Here is a 16,241-nt window from a genome sequence, read left to right as displayed (position 1 = left end):
CAGTGAATCCTTCCAGGCAGGACAGGTTTTGCTTGTTTCATTAGTAAAATGAAGGCTGTGAAAGAATAGGATTGTTTTCTGTAAATGCTTTAGGATGTAAACATCTCAGAGGGAGAGAGCAGCTCTTCAAACTCTAAAGGACAGCTCTGGCAGAAGAACTAACAGAGTGCATTGGCCATTGAAGCTGGGAGTTGGGAGTGTTTGGAGCAGGCTGAGCAGAAAAGCTTTAGGAAGCTTTCCAACCAAAAAAGGATCTGGACTGGTGAAATCACCACTTGTAGGGGTCAATTTCTGGGGGTAACTTTGTTTCTTGAAGTTCAGTGTTTCAGAAGTGTCATTATGACAAATTCAGACAATCCCACAGGCCCAGGAGGGGTGGATGGAAAAGGAGGGAGGGGAGGTTCTCAGCCTTTATGACATGGGCAATTCAGGCAAAATGAATTTATTGTAAGGCTTCCTCCACAGGTGCTGATGAAATCTTTTCTAATTGTTCCTTTACCATATCCCTCCTCAAACTCTGGTGTTTAACTTGGGATCCACTTGCTCTATATTGTTATGAGCCTTATTGTTTTATTCACCTTTTTTTTTTTAATTTTTTTTTTTAGCTTTCCTTGCAGTGGAAATGCATCCTGTGTTTGTTGTGATGTGGACAAAGCTTAGTCACAGTGACAAGAGTGTAAAGAGTCAATAAATACAACTGACCTAGATCATTCACTTGTTTTGCTTGGGTTTTGTAAATCTTTTTCGTGTCTGGTGTTTTATTCATATGTTGTGGTGTTTGATGTCTGGTTCAAGATCAGGGCTGGATATAGAAGAATTCACTTGCTGTGATTAATTCAAACAACTAGGCTGTTTCTTCCCTATAAATTTGATCCACAAAATTAAGGGTTTTTTATGTTGTTCTTTATTTACTTTTTTAGGTCTACAGTCTGGGTTGTCAAAAGTTAAATAAATTATGTTAATACTTAAATTTTTGGGGAGTCTGAAGACATTCTTTGGTACTGAAAAGTCATAATTCTTGATATAACAACTCTCCACCATTAGTTTGCTAACTATTTTGTAACTATGTAATGTTGGCTCAAAAAAAACCCATCTGGAGTTTTTATGTTCTTCATCAAACTAAACGAATGTGACCAAGGAGCCTCATGGGAAAGTCTGTTATTTTTCTTTATGTCTAGAAATCAGAGCAGAGACCTGTGCAGTGACAGCAGCATCAGATTTCCCTTTTCTTGAAAATAAATAGTCCTTGCTAGAGTCAGAGTGGGAAACTGAAACAGTAACTTTGATTATCTTAATGCTCTTTTATTGTAGCAGCTCTTAAGAATCATTCTAATAAGCAGGGAACCAATAGACACGGTTTGGACATGGGTTTATGATTGAGAACACACTTTCTTTTCATGAATTGCATGATGTTTCTCTCTGGTGCCTGCAGGTGATTGTCAGCATTTGCTTTTCTGTTGATCAGGCTCCAATTCCTGTTGTGCATCTTTTGCTCCGAAGGGGAAGGGAAATTAATCTATTATTGATCAGGATCCAATTCCTGTTGTGTGCCTTGTACTGGAGAGGGAGAGGGGCATGAATCCACTCTGGGTTCATAATTCCAACCATCTGCAGGCTGTACTGGCAGCAGGGAGTGTGTTCCATCAGGTGGTTGGTGTTTGTAGGGTTGCTTTTCCTTCTCTCCCCCTCGAGCAATCTTGAGATACCCTGTGATTGTCATTTCTCTTCTTTTCTTGTATTCTGTGTCCCAGGCAGAGATTGCACATTCCTGATGCCATAATGTTGTACCAGATGTAATATTTTTGCTATTTGTGCTGGACTCTTATCTCCTACCCTGCTTTTTTCTAATAGGGGTGTCCATAATTTGATAGAATGAAGCTTTGCATGTATCCTGCATGGTAATTACCAAGGCATTTCTGCATCCTGTGCAAACCTGGAAGTCTGTGGGAATTTTAGGGTGAAAGTTTTCTAATATTTTTCTCTCAGGATAACTTATAAATGGTTTCAAAATTCTTTTTAAGTACTCAATTTCTTGAATATCTTGAGGGTAGGGTACTGGTGATCTCTTCTGTGGAGAGTTTTTCTCACATAGACAAATTTCATAACATGAATAAGTAAATTTATTTTTGGGTACTGATTCCTGTGAGATCCCTTCTTCACTGCAATCTGGACATGGAGCAGTATTTGCAGTAATTTGCAGTGAAGGTAGAGATAAGGTGCAGCCAGCCACATTCCAGGCTCCAGATTATTTGGACAATCCTCCTCCTCCTCCTGCTCATGGTCACCTTGTTTGAATTAAGCTTCTTCAGAGGGTTGGGACCTATAAGCAAGCCTCAAAAATAAACCTTATTGTTGTGCTCAAGTCTGAACTCAAACTATTATTTCCTTTTCAGGAGATAAAGAGTTTCCCTCAGTTTCTGTTGAGGCTGGCTTACCTCATATCTCTGTCACATGAATTTGAGCTCCCATTGAAGTAATACACTTAATATTCTGCACTGCAAATACAGACATAGATAAACTTTGCATGTCATAATGTAAAATCTGGGGAAGAACTTAATGTTTATGCATTTCTGAAGGGGAAAGAACCTATCGTGTCTTCAGTCATCTGGCCTGGGTGAGATTTCAGTTCTGTTGGGAAAATTAAGCACCCTGAAGTGGCTTTGATAAGGTCTGGGATCTTTATAAACTGTAAATTACAATATTTAAAATTCCCTGTACCTAACATGTCAATATATGTACAGAGATAAAAATACTGGTTTTGCAGAGATGATAGGGGAGTGTACATAATTATTGTATTTAAATAACAGATGAAAATTCTACAGCTCATCAGTACAAAAAAAAAGAAATCAGTGTTAGGCCTTGGATGGGTTTCATTCCTGATCAGGCAGCAGGGAGGGAGAAGTTCAGCAGCTCAGTGATGTGCAGCCATTCACAGCCACAGGTGATAAAAACAAACAGACCGTGCAAAAGTTGTTCATTCTTTCTTCTTCTCTCTTCTCTCAGTTTATCTCTGCTTTGTGGGGGATTGCCAGATTCCTGAATTCCACAGTCTGGAGAGGAATTTATGTTCAAAGGGACAGAAAAAAACCCAGATCATCCCTTTCCATTTTTTTTTTTCCTCTTTTTTTCTGGCACTTTAAAAAAATAGAACCAAAAAAAGGTTTAATATGGAAAACATAATATCAATGCCAGTTTACCTTAATATCTTGTGCTGCAAATAGCAGCAACTGAACTGCTTCATGAGCAGCAGGGGATGAGGGGATGAAGGCTGGAGGACAAACTCCCTCCTGTCCCAAGTCTTGGGTGTTCCCACAGTCTTGCTTCAAAACCTGTTTGGGGTCAGTCCTGAAGGCCCTGCAGGTTCTGGGTCCTCGTAGATGCAGGTAATGGCTCAGACAGTGACAAATGAGAAAGTTTAGAAGCAAAGGGGAGATTGGAAATGCTGGGAGTACAGTGGCTAAAATGGATGGAAAGGAAAATAAAGCAGTGGGAGCTCTCTTTTGCAGAACAGTCACTGTTGGATTAGGCCTCTTGCCTGTGGCAGTCCTTCTGTCCAGTCATCTATTAAGGGCTAAAATCAGATTAAGAGCACATCCCCTAAGTGTTTTTCAGTGTCACTCAGCCTTGCCTCTGCAGCTCCCCACAGGCTCCCCCCAGACTGATCATGTCTGATATGAGGCATCCCCTGGCTGCACTTGTGGGGTCAGTGTTTTTCCCTAATGCTGCTTTGCTTTCTTAGCTGAGAGGAGGGTTCAGAAAGCAGATGGAAAGCAAAGGCCTTTTCTTTTCCAGAAAGGTAGAGTATAGCTGGCAATGGAGGTCCCCTGTTAGTGGATTCATCTCACTGTAGCTCTGTTCCCATGTGCATTTGTATTACTTCCCCATTTCAGTGTATATAACATTTTCTTCAGAGAAGCTGAAGTTCAATCATTAAATTAAAGGATACATCAGAAATTGAGCAGCTCTTAAATAGTGGGAAACATCTTTAGGGGACCACAGGATGGAAAAAAGGGAGGAAAATGTCCAGAGGTGAATGCAGAGAAGCTGAGGGAGGGGAGGAGGAGAAGGAGAAGGAAGAGGTGATGAAAAGCCAGAAACAGCAAAGTGCCAGAAAGCTCAGGCAACAAAAAGTCTGATGAAGTAAAAAAAGGAACAGCGAAAAGGAGAAAAATTCAATTGTTTTCGACAAAGGATTTTAAAAGAAAATGTCTGTTTACTAACAATGACATTCTGCATTGGATTTTTGTGTAGCATCAGTCAAGTGAAATCACATCTGTGTGCTGCATGTGGAGGCAGGAGAAGGATGGAGTGGCTTTATTGACAGGCAGGATGAGAAACTTGGGGAGTCTGGGTAGCTGTTCATTATCTGAGTGTTTGCAATCACTCTCTGCCTTCCCCAGCCTGATAGAAAGCTGATCTGCCTCATTCCATCATCCAAACTAAATCCCAATGTTGCTTATCTCCATTAGGATCTTGGCTACTCTGATACTCCAACCCGTGGATTTCTTACAGAAGGATGAAGTTCTGAAAGGCCCAGATCCCAGGTTACAGCCCTGTTGAGATTTTTACTCTAAAGTAAAACTAAGATCCTCCTTTGGAGTTTCAATTAGCCATAAAACAAAGCTGCAAAGTGCCCTCTGCAAAGGGAATGTCCCTGTGGAGTTTGATTTGGCAAGACTGGGGACAGAGTGAGTTATGGGAAGGAGTTTCTTAGTGCTGCAAAGGGAAACTTGAGCTGTCTTTGAATATAAAATAGGAATATTCGTGCTGCCTCCATACTGTTTAGGTAATTCTTGGAAATTTTGTTGTTTTCTGTCTATGCCTGTTATGTCCATAGCTGACCTTTGTAGGTGCATTCCTGGGAATCCAAGTTCTGACCCTTTTGATGAGCCCTCTGTCTCACATTAGCATCTGTTCATCGCAACCTTTAGCAGGAGCCTGCTTTTAATAAGTTTCTTTCAGAGATGGTACAAAATAACAATAAACACATGCTTTGTTTAGATTTTTGATACAGCCACTAAGAAGTCTCTGCCTTTTCCTGGTTGCAGGATGGGGAATGTGCACTTTTATTTCCTTTCTTATCTGCTGGGTGCACACAGGGCCACTCGTGTGGCTGATGGGGGTGACAACAAAGCCAACTTCTCCTCTTTGTCTGGTTTTAGTGGGGAGCTGATAAGTCAAACAAGTGGTTTTCCTCTCTTCCAGATGGAGATAAGGAATGATTGCTGCCAAATTAGTCACTGGTTTGTTGATCTTTTAGCATTCACTGTTGTAAACCTTCATCTTGGGCAGAAGTGGTGGGGAGCAGAGATGCTGAGGTTATTTCTTCTCATCAGTAACAAACTTCTAATCTGATCATCAGCTCTTGTTTTCTGGGGTTTTTTTTGGTTGGTTTTTTTAATTACTAAGTGGAAAATTTCTGCCATGAATACCTATAAGACCAGCATGGAAATCTTAGAAAATAGATTTTCTACCTGATGGCATCGTATTTCCAGGAATGTTGATGAGGAGGTGTAAAAGCTACTAACAGCTTGTGTTTTGAGCTCCTGTGTGTGTTTCATAGAGATGCTGTGTCAGGTTGACAGAGCATATTTAGGGGAAGAAATAAATATCTGCTTACACTTTAAGTACTATGCTTAAATGTTTGAATTTATTCAGAAGTGTAGGTGGTATTCTTTAAATTTTAAAATGATTCCACGCTTCCATCTCCTGTTCTACACTAACTGCTGTCAATTAGAAAATCCAAATGTAAAGGATCTGTCATTGAGAAGTCTGCTCACCTTGTGAGCTTTCTGAGCCCCATAACCAAAGTCTTTATCCATCCAACAAGTAAAATCTGATGTCAAATGGCTTTTGGCCTGCTGGATATGATTAGGCAAAGAATCTTCTGACTATTTTCTGTTCTTTAGGGAATTTGCTTAAATTTTAGGGTCCATACCTTGCATTTCCCGATTTCCCATGCTGCTGAATGGGCATGGACTAGCCTCCTGTGCAGAAAGCATTTGATGCACTGGCTTGCTTTTCCATCAGTTTAGTTTTATTTTCATTACTTTTCCCTGTAATTTGTTTATTGGTTTCTATATCCTTGAAAATTTTATTACTGTGTTATTCAAGCTAAAAAATAGCTAATTTTTCTTTCCCAAATGAGTTGCTTGAAGCAAAGTACCTATGAATACATGGATATTTTAATTCACTTACTAAATGCATACAGAGAAAATTTACAAGCTGCCTTTTTACCATTTTTTAAGTGTCTGCTGACTGTTGCATAAGCTAAATTATTTACAGTATGAAGCCTCACAAAAGAGTAACAGATTTGGGTTATTTACTTTCCTGATAAGAAAAGAGGATTGAAGTTGCTGTGATATGCTGCTTTGTTAATTTTATATTTGTTCCCCAGTGTGTAAAATCTTTTTAAAGAACTAACATGAGTATTGGCAGACTCTTTTGAAATGGTGTAGAAGGGGTAAGATTAAACAAAACATGAAAAGGTCTTAAAAATATAAGTCAGCAAGTGTTTGATAAAAAAAAGTGCTCAACAGTAGAAAACATTTAGGATGCTTAATTTATTTGCTCTGTCTTTGAGAATATTCCTGGATGGAGGGCAGGGGCCAGTTCTTGGGAGTCGTGGGGTCTCGGGATCTCTGCTGGTCAGAGGGACCCTGAGATACGTTAGAAAGTCTCTTGAAAGTCTCTTGAAAGTCTCTTTTCCAGCCTGGCAGTCAAAGAAGGAGTCAGAGCTCTTCAGTTCTTGGTCTCAAGGTTGTTTATTGTTTCTTATCTATAAAATTCTTTCTCCTGTGCAGCCGAGGTCTGTTCAGCAGGACAGACAGAGGCACTCTGCCTGCCCCCGGGGTGGTGTTATCTTTTTATACTAAAAACAACATGTAAAATATTTACAATTACTTTCCAATACCTATCGCCTATGTTACACAGTGAGCTTCTACTCTAAGCCAATCTGAAAGTGCCAACATCACCCAGAAGATGGAGGCTAGGAAGAAGAAGGAAAAAGCACAAGGCATGCCCAAATTCCTCTATCTTAGGACCCCGAGCCCCCATTCCAAAAACCTCAAAAATCTGTTTTTCACTCCGTGACAAACTATTATTCTACTGAAACACTTTTGACTTGTCATTCTTCATACAAGGTTGGTAATTGTTTTTTTCCAAGGGCTAAATCAAAGTCCCAGGGGTCTTGGGCTCTGTGCCAAGGTCTCTGAGCCCCCCGGGCAGGGGCTCGAGCCCTCCAGGGCAGCCAGAGGGATGTCCTGGGTTCCCACAGTGGGGTTTTGGTGCTGGCTTGGTTGGAACGCCATCAGGAACGCCCCCCTGGCGGTGCCAGCCTGTGGTGAGGCTGAAGGGTGATGCTTGCAGCAGTGCCTGGACGGTGGCACCCTCGTGTCCCAGCTGTCACTGGGGCTCACCAGGTGTGTCTGTGCCCTGCAGGTGCCAGCAGCCCCTCGGACAGCGCGGCTCCGGCCATGGTCATCCGCCCCCACAACACCAGCGTGGTGTCGGGCAGCAGCGAGGCCACCCTGGAGTGCGTGGCCAACGCCAGGTATGGGAACACCTCCACAGCCCCCACAGCGACTCTGTCCTCTCTGCAGAAGCACAGAGGACGTTGTTTTCATTTCTTTATTGTTAATAATTTGGAGATTGAAGCAGGACGCTCGCTCTTCACAGCGACCTTATGAGTGATCTTGTTTGTCCAATGTTACTGAATTAAACCCATTGATTTTTCTGGCCAAATGAGGGTCAGGCAGGGGTGCTTTCCCACCTGGTCCTCACATGGAAAGGAAAAGTGCTGTTCAAGCATCAGACACTATCTTAAGGAAAAAATTATGGTGAGGGTTAATAATGTTTCAGCTGTTGCCTATCAACAGCAGAGGTGATGCTGTTGAACAGTTGGTGCTTCCTAGTAAATAAATTTAGTGAGGATCTCCTATGAAGTAATTTTTTCAGACACTCTCATTTTGCAGTGATTATTGCTCAACTGTTCATAATGCACTGTAATACAGAATTCACAGCATTCCCCTATGTTTCTATCTAGCTGGCCTTGAATAGCTTTGAATTTCAGTGGAAGTGAATAGTTGAAGTCCTTGGGTGATAAGACCAACTGATTTACTTTCCCCTCTGAGGGCAGAGATGTTCTTGATATGATTAATATTGTTTTGGTAATTGAGTTGTAATGAAAGCACTTCCCATGCAGCTGATTCCCATAGCAGTATTTACTCCTTTTGCTTGGAGAAATCAAATTATTAGCACTTAAGTTCTATTGCTGTATCAATTAGCTGTACTTGCATAATGCCACTTGAGTAGTCTGTAGTCCTTGATGTGTAGAAGTTATACATGTATTTACTTTTTAACAGTGTGTTTTGGGGATAGAGGAAGACTTAAAGAAGTTTTATAATCTGTAATATTATATTCCTCATGTGTATAAACATATATATATATATGCACACAGAGATTATTCTGTAGTATATATGTTTTATTTTATTCTTGTGGGTTTTTTTGGCAGACCTCTTGAGAGGCTGAGCGTGACCTGGAAGAGAAATGGAATCAAGATCACCAGTGGCATCAGCAGCTTTGGGAGACGCCTCACTATCACCAACCCGACCTCTGCTGATGTGGGGATGTACTTCTGTGAAGCCAAACTCAGAGAGAGCACAGAGGAGCCAGCAAGAGCTAAAGCTTTCCTTTCTATCTTGGGTAATTCTCGAGGCAATGTGTTTTTTAGTAAAAAAGGCTCTGGGCTGAGGTATAATAGGAAATAAAATTGATATCTTAATATTTCATTGACCTTACATTTGAACCTTTCTTCAGAGAACAGAACAAAGGAGGTGAAGGAGGGTTATCTTCCAAATTAATTCAGCCGTTCTTCCCTGCTAATATAAATTCATCAAATAGATTTTTTTAAACACTGCTGTGATTGTAAATCCCCTGCGAAACTATACATTTAATGGGAATTTTGAGAAATACAGTAGTAAAATCCTTAATGGGCAGCTTCCCTATCTTGGCTTTTAGGTGCATTAAATCCTGATTATATCCTGCCTTGCTTACATCCAGTTTTCATATGTCAAGTGCCTGTATTTTTGCAAGAAGGCTTTTAGGAGCACTCCTGTGCTCGTGTGCTGCAGGTGCCAGTTGGGGGCCAAGGACATTCTGCAGGCACAGAGCATTGCTGAGGCAACAGGACAGGGAAGCAAATGCCATTAAAGCAGCTCTGTTTGCTGGACCTCCAGCTCCCAGGGAAACTTTGGAATTAATTCTTTTAAAGGGGACATTGCTGCCCTTTCCCTGCCTGTTTCCACCACCACCTCCTCTCCGAGTGTTGCTGTAGGGAGGAGGTTGGAATTTGGGAATGGTGGCTCCTGGCATGTCTGATGAAATTCTGCATGTTAGCACAGTGCACACAGTGTGGAGTGGTTTAGGACTGTTAAACTGAAAGAGGTGGTTTAGGCTAGGGACACTGAGATGTTTTCAGCCAGATGTGGTTGTGTCAAGTCAAGCTTTTGTCTGTGGGAGTGTCCTGGGGAGGTTGGAGCCCTGGCAGGGCCAGCAGCCTCAGCGTTGCTCAGGGCTCAGGCACGTGCACTCCTGGAGCTTTGCAGAGGGAATGCAGCCCACGATTCTTTACCTCTTTGAGCCTTCTGAAAATACAATTTTAAAGACTGCTGTATGATTTGTATTCTGCTAAAGCAATTTGTAGTAGCTGCTGTTAAGTGAGAAAGCAGATCTTCCCTCTGCAAAGCTCCATTCCAGATTCATTTAGAGCACTGTGTGTCTGTTATATTTATTACCTACTGGACAAAGTTTGGTTCCAGTCTCTTTCCTTGCCCTCTGTTCCTTGGAGTTATTACCTTCTCTTTAAGGAGCAGAGATGGATTTACTTATTTATAGGTTTTGTTTAAACTCTTCCTTATTCATAAGATTTTATTGTAGCTGGTTTGCCTTTGTTGCTGTGATGTCAGATCCAGCCTAATGCAATACTTAAAGCAGCCTCTTGGTTAATCGAAAAGATTTTTAAATACAGTTACAATAAAACTGAAAAATAATCACTGGGGAATCATATTAAACCAGCAGTGCTTTAGTAGCTTACCTGCTCTCTTATTTTTAAATGTTTTATTTATTTCCTCTCCAGTTTTAGGAGGCTGTCAGGGAATGAAGTTATGAAAAGGTCTGTAGATAAGAACAAGCAGATGAAAGAAAGCAGAAACAAATTGGTTACCAATTACTTTTATTTCCTTCTGATGGAACACGACACTTCAGATGCAGGTGTTTACTCAACGTGTCAGCAAAGCCTGATAGATTTCTTTATTTATGAGTTTCTTGAGCTTGCAGGATGGATCTCTAATTCTAAACAGGGAACCAAATCAAAGGATTAGTAGTTAATGCATAACTTATATTCAGCTTTAGAATTCTTGGATGGATCTGGCTGTCATTTAATTAGTCAAGGGACGGGTTCTAGAGGAAAGTGCAGACAAGATTCAAACCTAAGGCTTTCTGCAGTGTATCTCTCCTAGTCCATGGGGGCAGTACTTAGAGAGAATCAGGAATGCTTGTCCATTTGCATGCATAAAATATTTGTAGTGTGGATGTGTAGATTGGGAGCTGATAATGAGCTGTACTTCTTGGGAGAATAACACAGCGTGGATTTAATGAGGGGTCTCAACTAACAGAAAAAGGAAATTAGCTTAAAAGAAGAGGTTTGTTTGCAGAATGGGAGAAATCAAATACAGCCCCTCAATAGCATGGCTGTAAGAGCTTCTGTGAAACAAGAGAGAAAAATATTTTGCTATTAACAGGTAGAACAGGGGTAGCAATGAAAAGATGCATCAAAGATGTCACAAACACTGAGTTAATCAAAGCTTTTTTCCAATGTATCAGTCCTTGACTTTCCCAGCTAAGAGAAGTCACACAATTTTTTGAGTGTGGCTCAGATGGCAACCAGAGCTCTATTAGAAGGCAGTGGAACTTAGCACAAAGGCATCTACTCAGCAAATTATTATTTGTGTCCTACAGTATTATCTCAGAAGTTTTTCTGGATATTTCTGAGAATATATCTCAGTCTGTAAATTAAAATCACAATACTATTGAAAAAGCCTGAATCTCCAATGTATTAGAGTAGTACTGCATAAACAAGAAAATCCTCTAGCTGTGTGCTGCTGCACTTTTCTTCTGAACGTGGCAAAGAGCTCCCTGACATCTTCATATTGTTCCAGAAAAGATAAACTGAGGTGGTTCCAAACCTTGGTTTTATTAGCTGCAGTTGTTATAAATTTTTAAAGGGTATCATGTTCCTCGCTTGGCAGAGTAACAGTTTGGGAAAGATTTGTTGCAGATTAGATAAGAGCACATTTGTTTTATCACTAACAGTTTGAAGATTAAGTAATTTAAAGAGTCTTCCCATGAACAAACCAATTTGAAAGCTGAGATAATCTTAAATTCTTTTGCTCCACTTCTGCAAGTTTTAGTGACAAATGGCAATAGTCATTTCTTAAATGACTGTTCTACGGGAAATTATGAATTTTAGGAGTTTTAAAAAATGAGGAACCAAACTCTTCCACTGTATGAAATCCAAACTGCTCTTTAAATTAAATGTAGTCTGATAGTAAAACCTGAAAAAAATGAGAAAAACAATTTGAAAAAAGGTCCTGGCATGATGAGTGGTTGTGCAGAACCAAGGGTTGAAGCCTTGTTGGTCTGTCCAAAGGAATACAAATGAATAAAAGAGAGTCAGAGGAGAGGGCTTCCTTTCTTTTGGAGAGATTTTTGTGCCCAGAGATCTACATTAAAAGACATGTTATTCTCATCCTGGGAGAATTCAGCTCTGTGGGACCACAGGATTCAGGAACACGGACAAGCTCCAGTGTTGGCCTAAGGGCCCACCTGGCTGGGCTCTGACATGGACTGTGGGGCTGATTCTCCTCACTCTTCTCCAGGAGTGTCCAGATGCTGAAGGGTCTTCTTTGTGCATTCTGCTGCTCAGGAATTTGCATGGTGTGTACAGAGCTGCCAGAGCAGAAGTTTTTTCCCTCTGTAGCTACGAGCACCTCAGTGCCTCGTGCTCAGACCTCTGGAACCAGCAGCTCTCGTGGCTCCAGCTTAGACACTTTGAAACACTGCAGATGCCTTCTTTGAAAGCAGTGGAAATAATTTTTCATGTGTGGTGCTTAAGGGGAAGATCCTGATGACTGTGCTCATCTACTGTGTAAGAAAATAATAAGTTTTCAGGAAAACTATAATACGAAATGTCTTTGGACTCGCCTAATCACAGTCTGGGCTCAAAGGAAAGAAATATTTGCAGCTTTTGATTTGTCAAGCCTCAGAGGTTCTGAGATGAACACAGACATTCTGCCTTGGGCCTAAATGCAACAGGACCTACCCCCAAGGGGAGCAGTGGGACTTGTGGGCAGCCCAGCTCTGTCTCTGGTATTCCCAACAAGTTCTTCCTCCTTTCAGCCCTGCAGACAGGACATGTGTTCCCTGGGCTGTTATTTCAGAACACACAGGCTGCTGCTCACAGTAGGGGTAGCAAGAAACCACATGGATCTTTTCATCTCTCTCTGTTTTAACCTGATATTCATGCAAAGAAACTTCCTGCTCCAAGGAGCCTGCTGTACCTGCATCCACAATGGGTCTTCTCTCCCAGCATGGCCAGTCTGATCCTCTGTCTGGAGTTACAGACTTTTATACCTACAAGGGGCTGTCAAGCTTCCAGTTCCTCTTCCTTTAGAAGATATTCACCAAATAAATTAGTTTATGGTAATGCTGGAGGAAGGCTTCCGTGTTGAAGGTTCAATTTTCCTCTTAAATATGCAGCCCTGAGTTTCTGAGAGATTCAGGAATTTCAGCTTTGGAGGAGCCCCTGGGGCTTTCTCTGTTCTTTCTGACTTTCATGTGTGTATCTAGGATTAGGTCACACATCTCCAGTGCAGCTTGAAGGGTATGTAATGGATGCTGACTGCTATCTTTTGAATGTTAAAATCAGTGACCATGTAACTCTGCACGGTGGAAGTTAGAACAGGATCAAATTTTGCAGGCTCCCAAGGGCTTTTCTGAGACACATCTTTCCAGTGATGTCTGGAGTGGAAAAAAAACTCCAAAACCCTCAACAACTATTAAAAACACCATTTATATTCAAATACTCTTTCCCCCCTTGCTTGTACTTGACATTTTAGTGAAGATCAGTCAAAACCAATACAATATCTGAACAATGCAGTATCTGTTTCTTTCAGACTAATATGGGCTGTGACCCCTCTCGTTGCCAGACACCACAATGCCAGCAGGGTGAACTTGGAGTAATGGGTCCTTTCCTATTCTAACTGTTGTGATTCTATAATTTCCAAAAAATTTAAATGTTTGACCTGATACTGGCAAATTACTGTCATTCCTAAAAATTGCAGTGTGTGGGGACTTGTGTCTGGCACGTTATATTCTTTGGAAGATGCTATAATTTCACCACACATATTAAATTTCAACACATGATTATTGCCTACAACAATAAATGTTAAATTCATACTGTGTGATTCAAACCAAGCCTTATAAATATGCAGTGGAGTCATATATACAGCCACCCAGAATGCCCCCTCAGAATGCCATCTGACCCCTATAAATAGTGCTGCATTTTTATGGCCTCTTTCTGACAGTCATTCACCAGGTGCTGTACAACCCAAATTCAGATACTCTGAATTTCTCCCTTGCAGTTAATGCTGGGCATTCAGGCCCTTGGGCATAAAACCTGACGTGCAGATGATGCATCTGACACCTCTGAAAAGTGAGGAGCTGAGGTTGCAGTTGCTCAGCGCCTGTAAATGGAGCTGTTTCCTCCACAGGACCTTTAGAGCATCCATGCTGCTGGTGAATGGCACATGGGTGTGGAAAAGCTGCACAGCTGCATGGAAAACTCAGACTTCTTTACTTGGAGGGTGACAGAGCACTGGAAGAGGCTTCTCAGAGAGGTTGTGGAGTTTCATTCTCTGGAGATGGTAAAACCTCACCTGCAGCCTACCCTGAATGAGCCAGCTTTAGCAGGGGGACTGGCCTGGGTAATTTCCAGGGGCCACTTCCAACCCCAGCCACAATGAGATGAGAAGCTGTGTGAAATCACTCTTATTTGCCTTAAAACCCCTTAGGGTATCCCTACACTGATATTCCTGGAATCCCCTCATTCCTTGCACCACCAAGGCTAATTTTCCAGGTATGTTAGACTTTACCACAGCCTCTGCTGGCCATGTGCTATTCTGGATCTTCCAGAAATCCCTTATCAATCAGAAATCCCTTATCAATCAGAAATCCCTTATCAATCAGCCTTGCCATCCCACCCAGGCTGGTGTCAGTTTTTAGTCAGTACAGGCCATGAATTGCAGAGTTGCTCATGGAAGGTTTTCTGTATCAGTGCTTCTCTTTCAAGAATGGGATCTGACTTGTCTGTGGGCAGCTGCTGTCCCTGTGTCAGGTGCAGCATTTGGCAGTGCCTCCAGCTGCTGGAGTGCCTGTGAACAGAGTTCAGCAGCCTTTAGTCTGGGGGAAGAAGTGAGTCTGGCCTTCAAGACTAGAAATCAAATCTGTTGGCACCAAAAGTCCTCTGGGATCTGCCTGTGGCCTTTAGATTGCATCTTTCTGCTGCTCCTGCTCTTTTTCTGTCTTGTCTGCTTCTGTTTCTCACTGCTTCTTTCAGAAACACTGATGTGAGTCTTCTTTTTATACCATCACATCCCGTTTGCTAAGTGACAGTTGTCACTGACTTCAGGCTCTTTGTCATGTAATTCATTGCTTGATACCTGCTCCCCTAAGTATCTCTTAATGTCACAAAGGGTGTCAAGCAGCCTGTGTGGGATTTAAAGGAAGGAGCACAGGTTGGGATTTTGGGAGGGACACTGGGAAAGACAACAGTGTAAATATGCCAGGTGGAACTGCAGGAGCTGTGCAGCAGCAGCAGCACATAAACAGAGGTCATGGAACTACCAGCATCTTTGAGGTCACATAAGTGCTTTGCAGCTGGACTGCAGGCCCACAGTGAAGATAAATCTGCAAATTTATCACTGGTGTGTGAGTATGTTGCTGATCCAGGAGAAAGTTTGAGAGCTGGTGGCTGAAGGTTGCCAAGTTTAGAGATTGGCCCATTAAGAGCAGAATCCTTTATAAAAGGAAAGGTGCAGTCAGGACCTCCCTAAGCAAAAGATGAACTTCAATGACTGGAGAGACATTCACAGAAGAAGCCCAGACTTAGAAGGGAATGTCTGGATTTGTGAGTATGTGTCTGGAAGCCTTCCTAGCCCAGCGTTGCTTTCTCCTCACCCCACAATCACATCAAATTGCCATGGAATGAAAGATTCAAATTTTATTTTGAGAGATGGACGTGTGGACACAGACAGGACACATAGATGAGGACACTGAGCTGAAAGTTTGGAAATTCAGAAGGTAACATCTAGAGAAATGGAGCACAAGGAAAACACCAGGCAGGGCTTGGAGGATGGTGTGAGAGGAAGGAGAGTGCTCAGAGTGAAAACATGGACTTAGATGAATTGCAGAGGACTCAGCAACTTAGCTGATCAAACATGTCAAAGGGTGTGCCATCAGTGAATTTCAATTAAACATTCAGCTTCTCAATTTGTTGTTGAGATTAACGCATGAGATCATATGCAATAAATCACAGCTTATTATGCATGTTTATTAATAGCTTTATATTTAGGCAGTGAGGATCAATAATGTTAACACATGTATATTATTAGAATATAATAAATCAGGTTGCTTGTTTTTATTGGTTTTGCTGGGTAAACAACTATTGCAGGCAGTTTGCAACCTCCCCTCCTCCCCTGCATGGTATGCTGAAGACTGATATTGATTGGCTTTATTTGGAATGAATACAGAATTGTAATATCCATTGGTGCTCAGACAAGACCCCAGTTCTGTACACCCAAGCAAGTATTTTATTGTAGTGAGAAGGAAGAACTGCTGGGAAAGGGGAGGTTCTGTTCTAACCTGGTGCCTCCTGATGTCACCCCACAGTGTGACAGCCACGTTTGCTACACTGCAAGCAGCAACAAGATTTTGTAGGATAAATTTATATGGTTTTGATTTTATTTACTAAAATGCTCATGCCCTAGCAATAATATAGCAACAAGTTTTTTTTTCCAGTTGTGTTTGGTGAAGAGATTTGAGAGCAGGTCAGCTCAAATTACCTTGTATCTTGCAGCTTCCTACATACTTTAAAACATACTCAATTTCCTTCAAATGGAAATACA

At 41.6% G+C, this 16,241-nt stretch overlaps 1 protein-coding gene across 3 annotated transcripts in view; it reads left to right on the top strand.

Annotated features, from left to right (window-relative positions):
* The window catches only part of SDK1 (sidekick cell adhesion molecule 1), a 389,575-nt gene that overhangs the window by 224,761 nt on the left and 148,573 nt on the right, over nucleotides 1-16,241 (top strand). For all 3 annotated transcript variants that reach the window (XM_077186853.1, XM_077186854.1, XM_054643643.2), the window contains 2 exons: nucleotides 7,441-7,552; nucleotides 8,513-8,703. In XM_077186853.1, coding sequence (XP_077042968.1) covers nucleotides 7,441-7,552; nucleotides 8,513-8,703 — 303 coding nt within the window. The remainder of the gene's footprint in view (nucleotides 1-7,440; nucleotides 7,553-8,512; nucleotides 8,704-16,241) is intronic.

The sequence above is a fragment of the Agelaius phoeniceus genome, chromosome 16 (assembly GCF_051311805.1).
Source record: "Agelaius phoeniceus isolate bAgePho1 chromosome 16, bAgePho1.hap1, whole genome shotgun sequence".
Classification (NCBI taxonomy): Eukaryota; Metazoa; Chordata; class Aves; order Passeriformes; family Icteridae; genus Agelaius; species Agelaius phoeniceus.
This window is presented reverse-complemented; position numbering and strand designations above follow the sequence as displayed.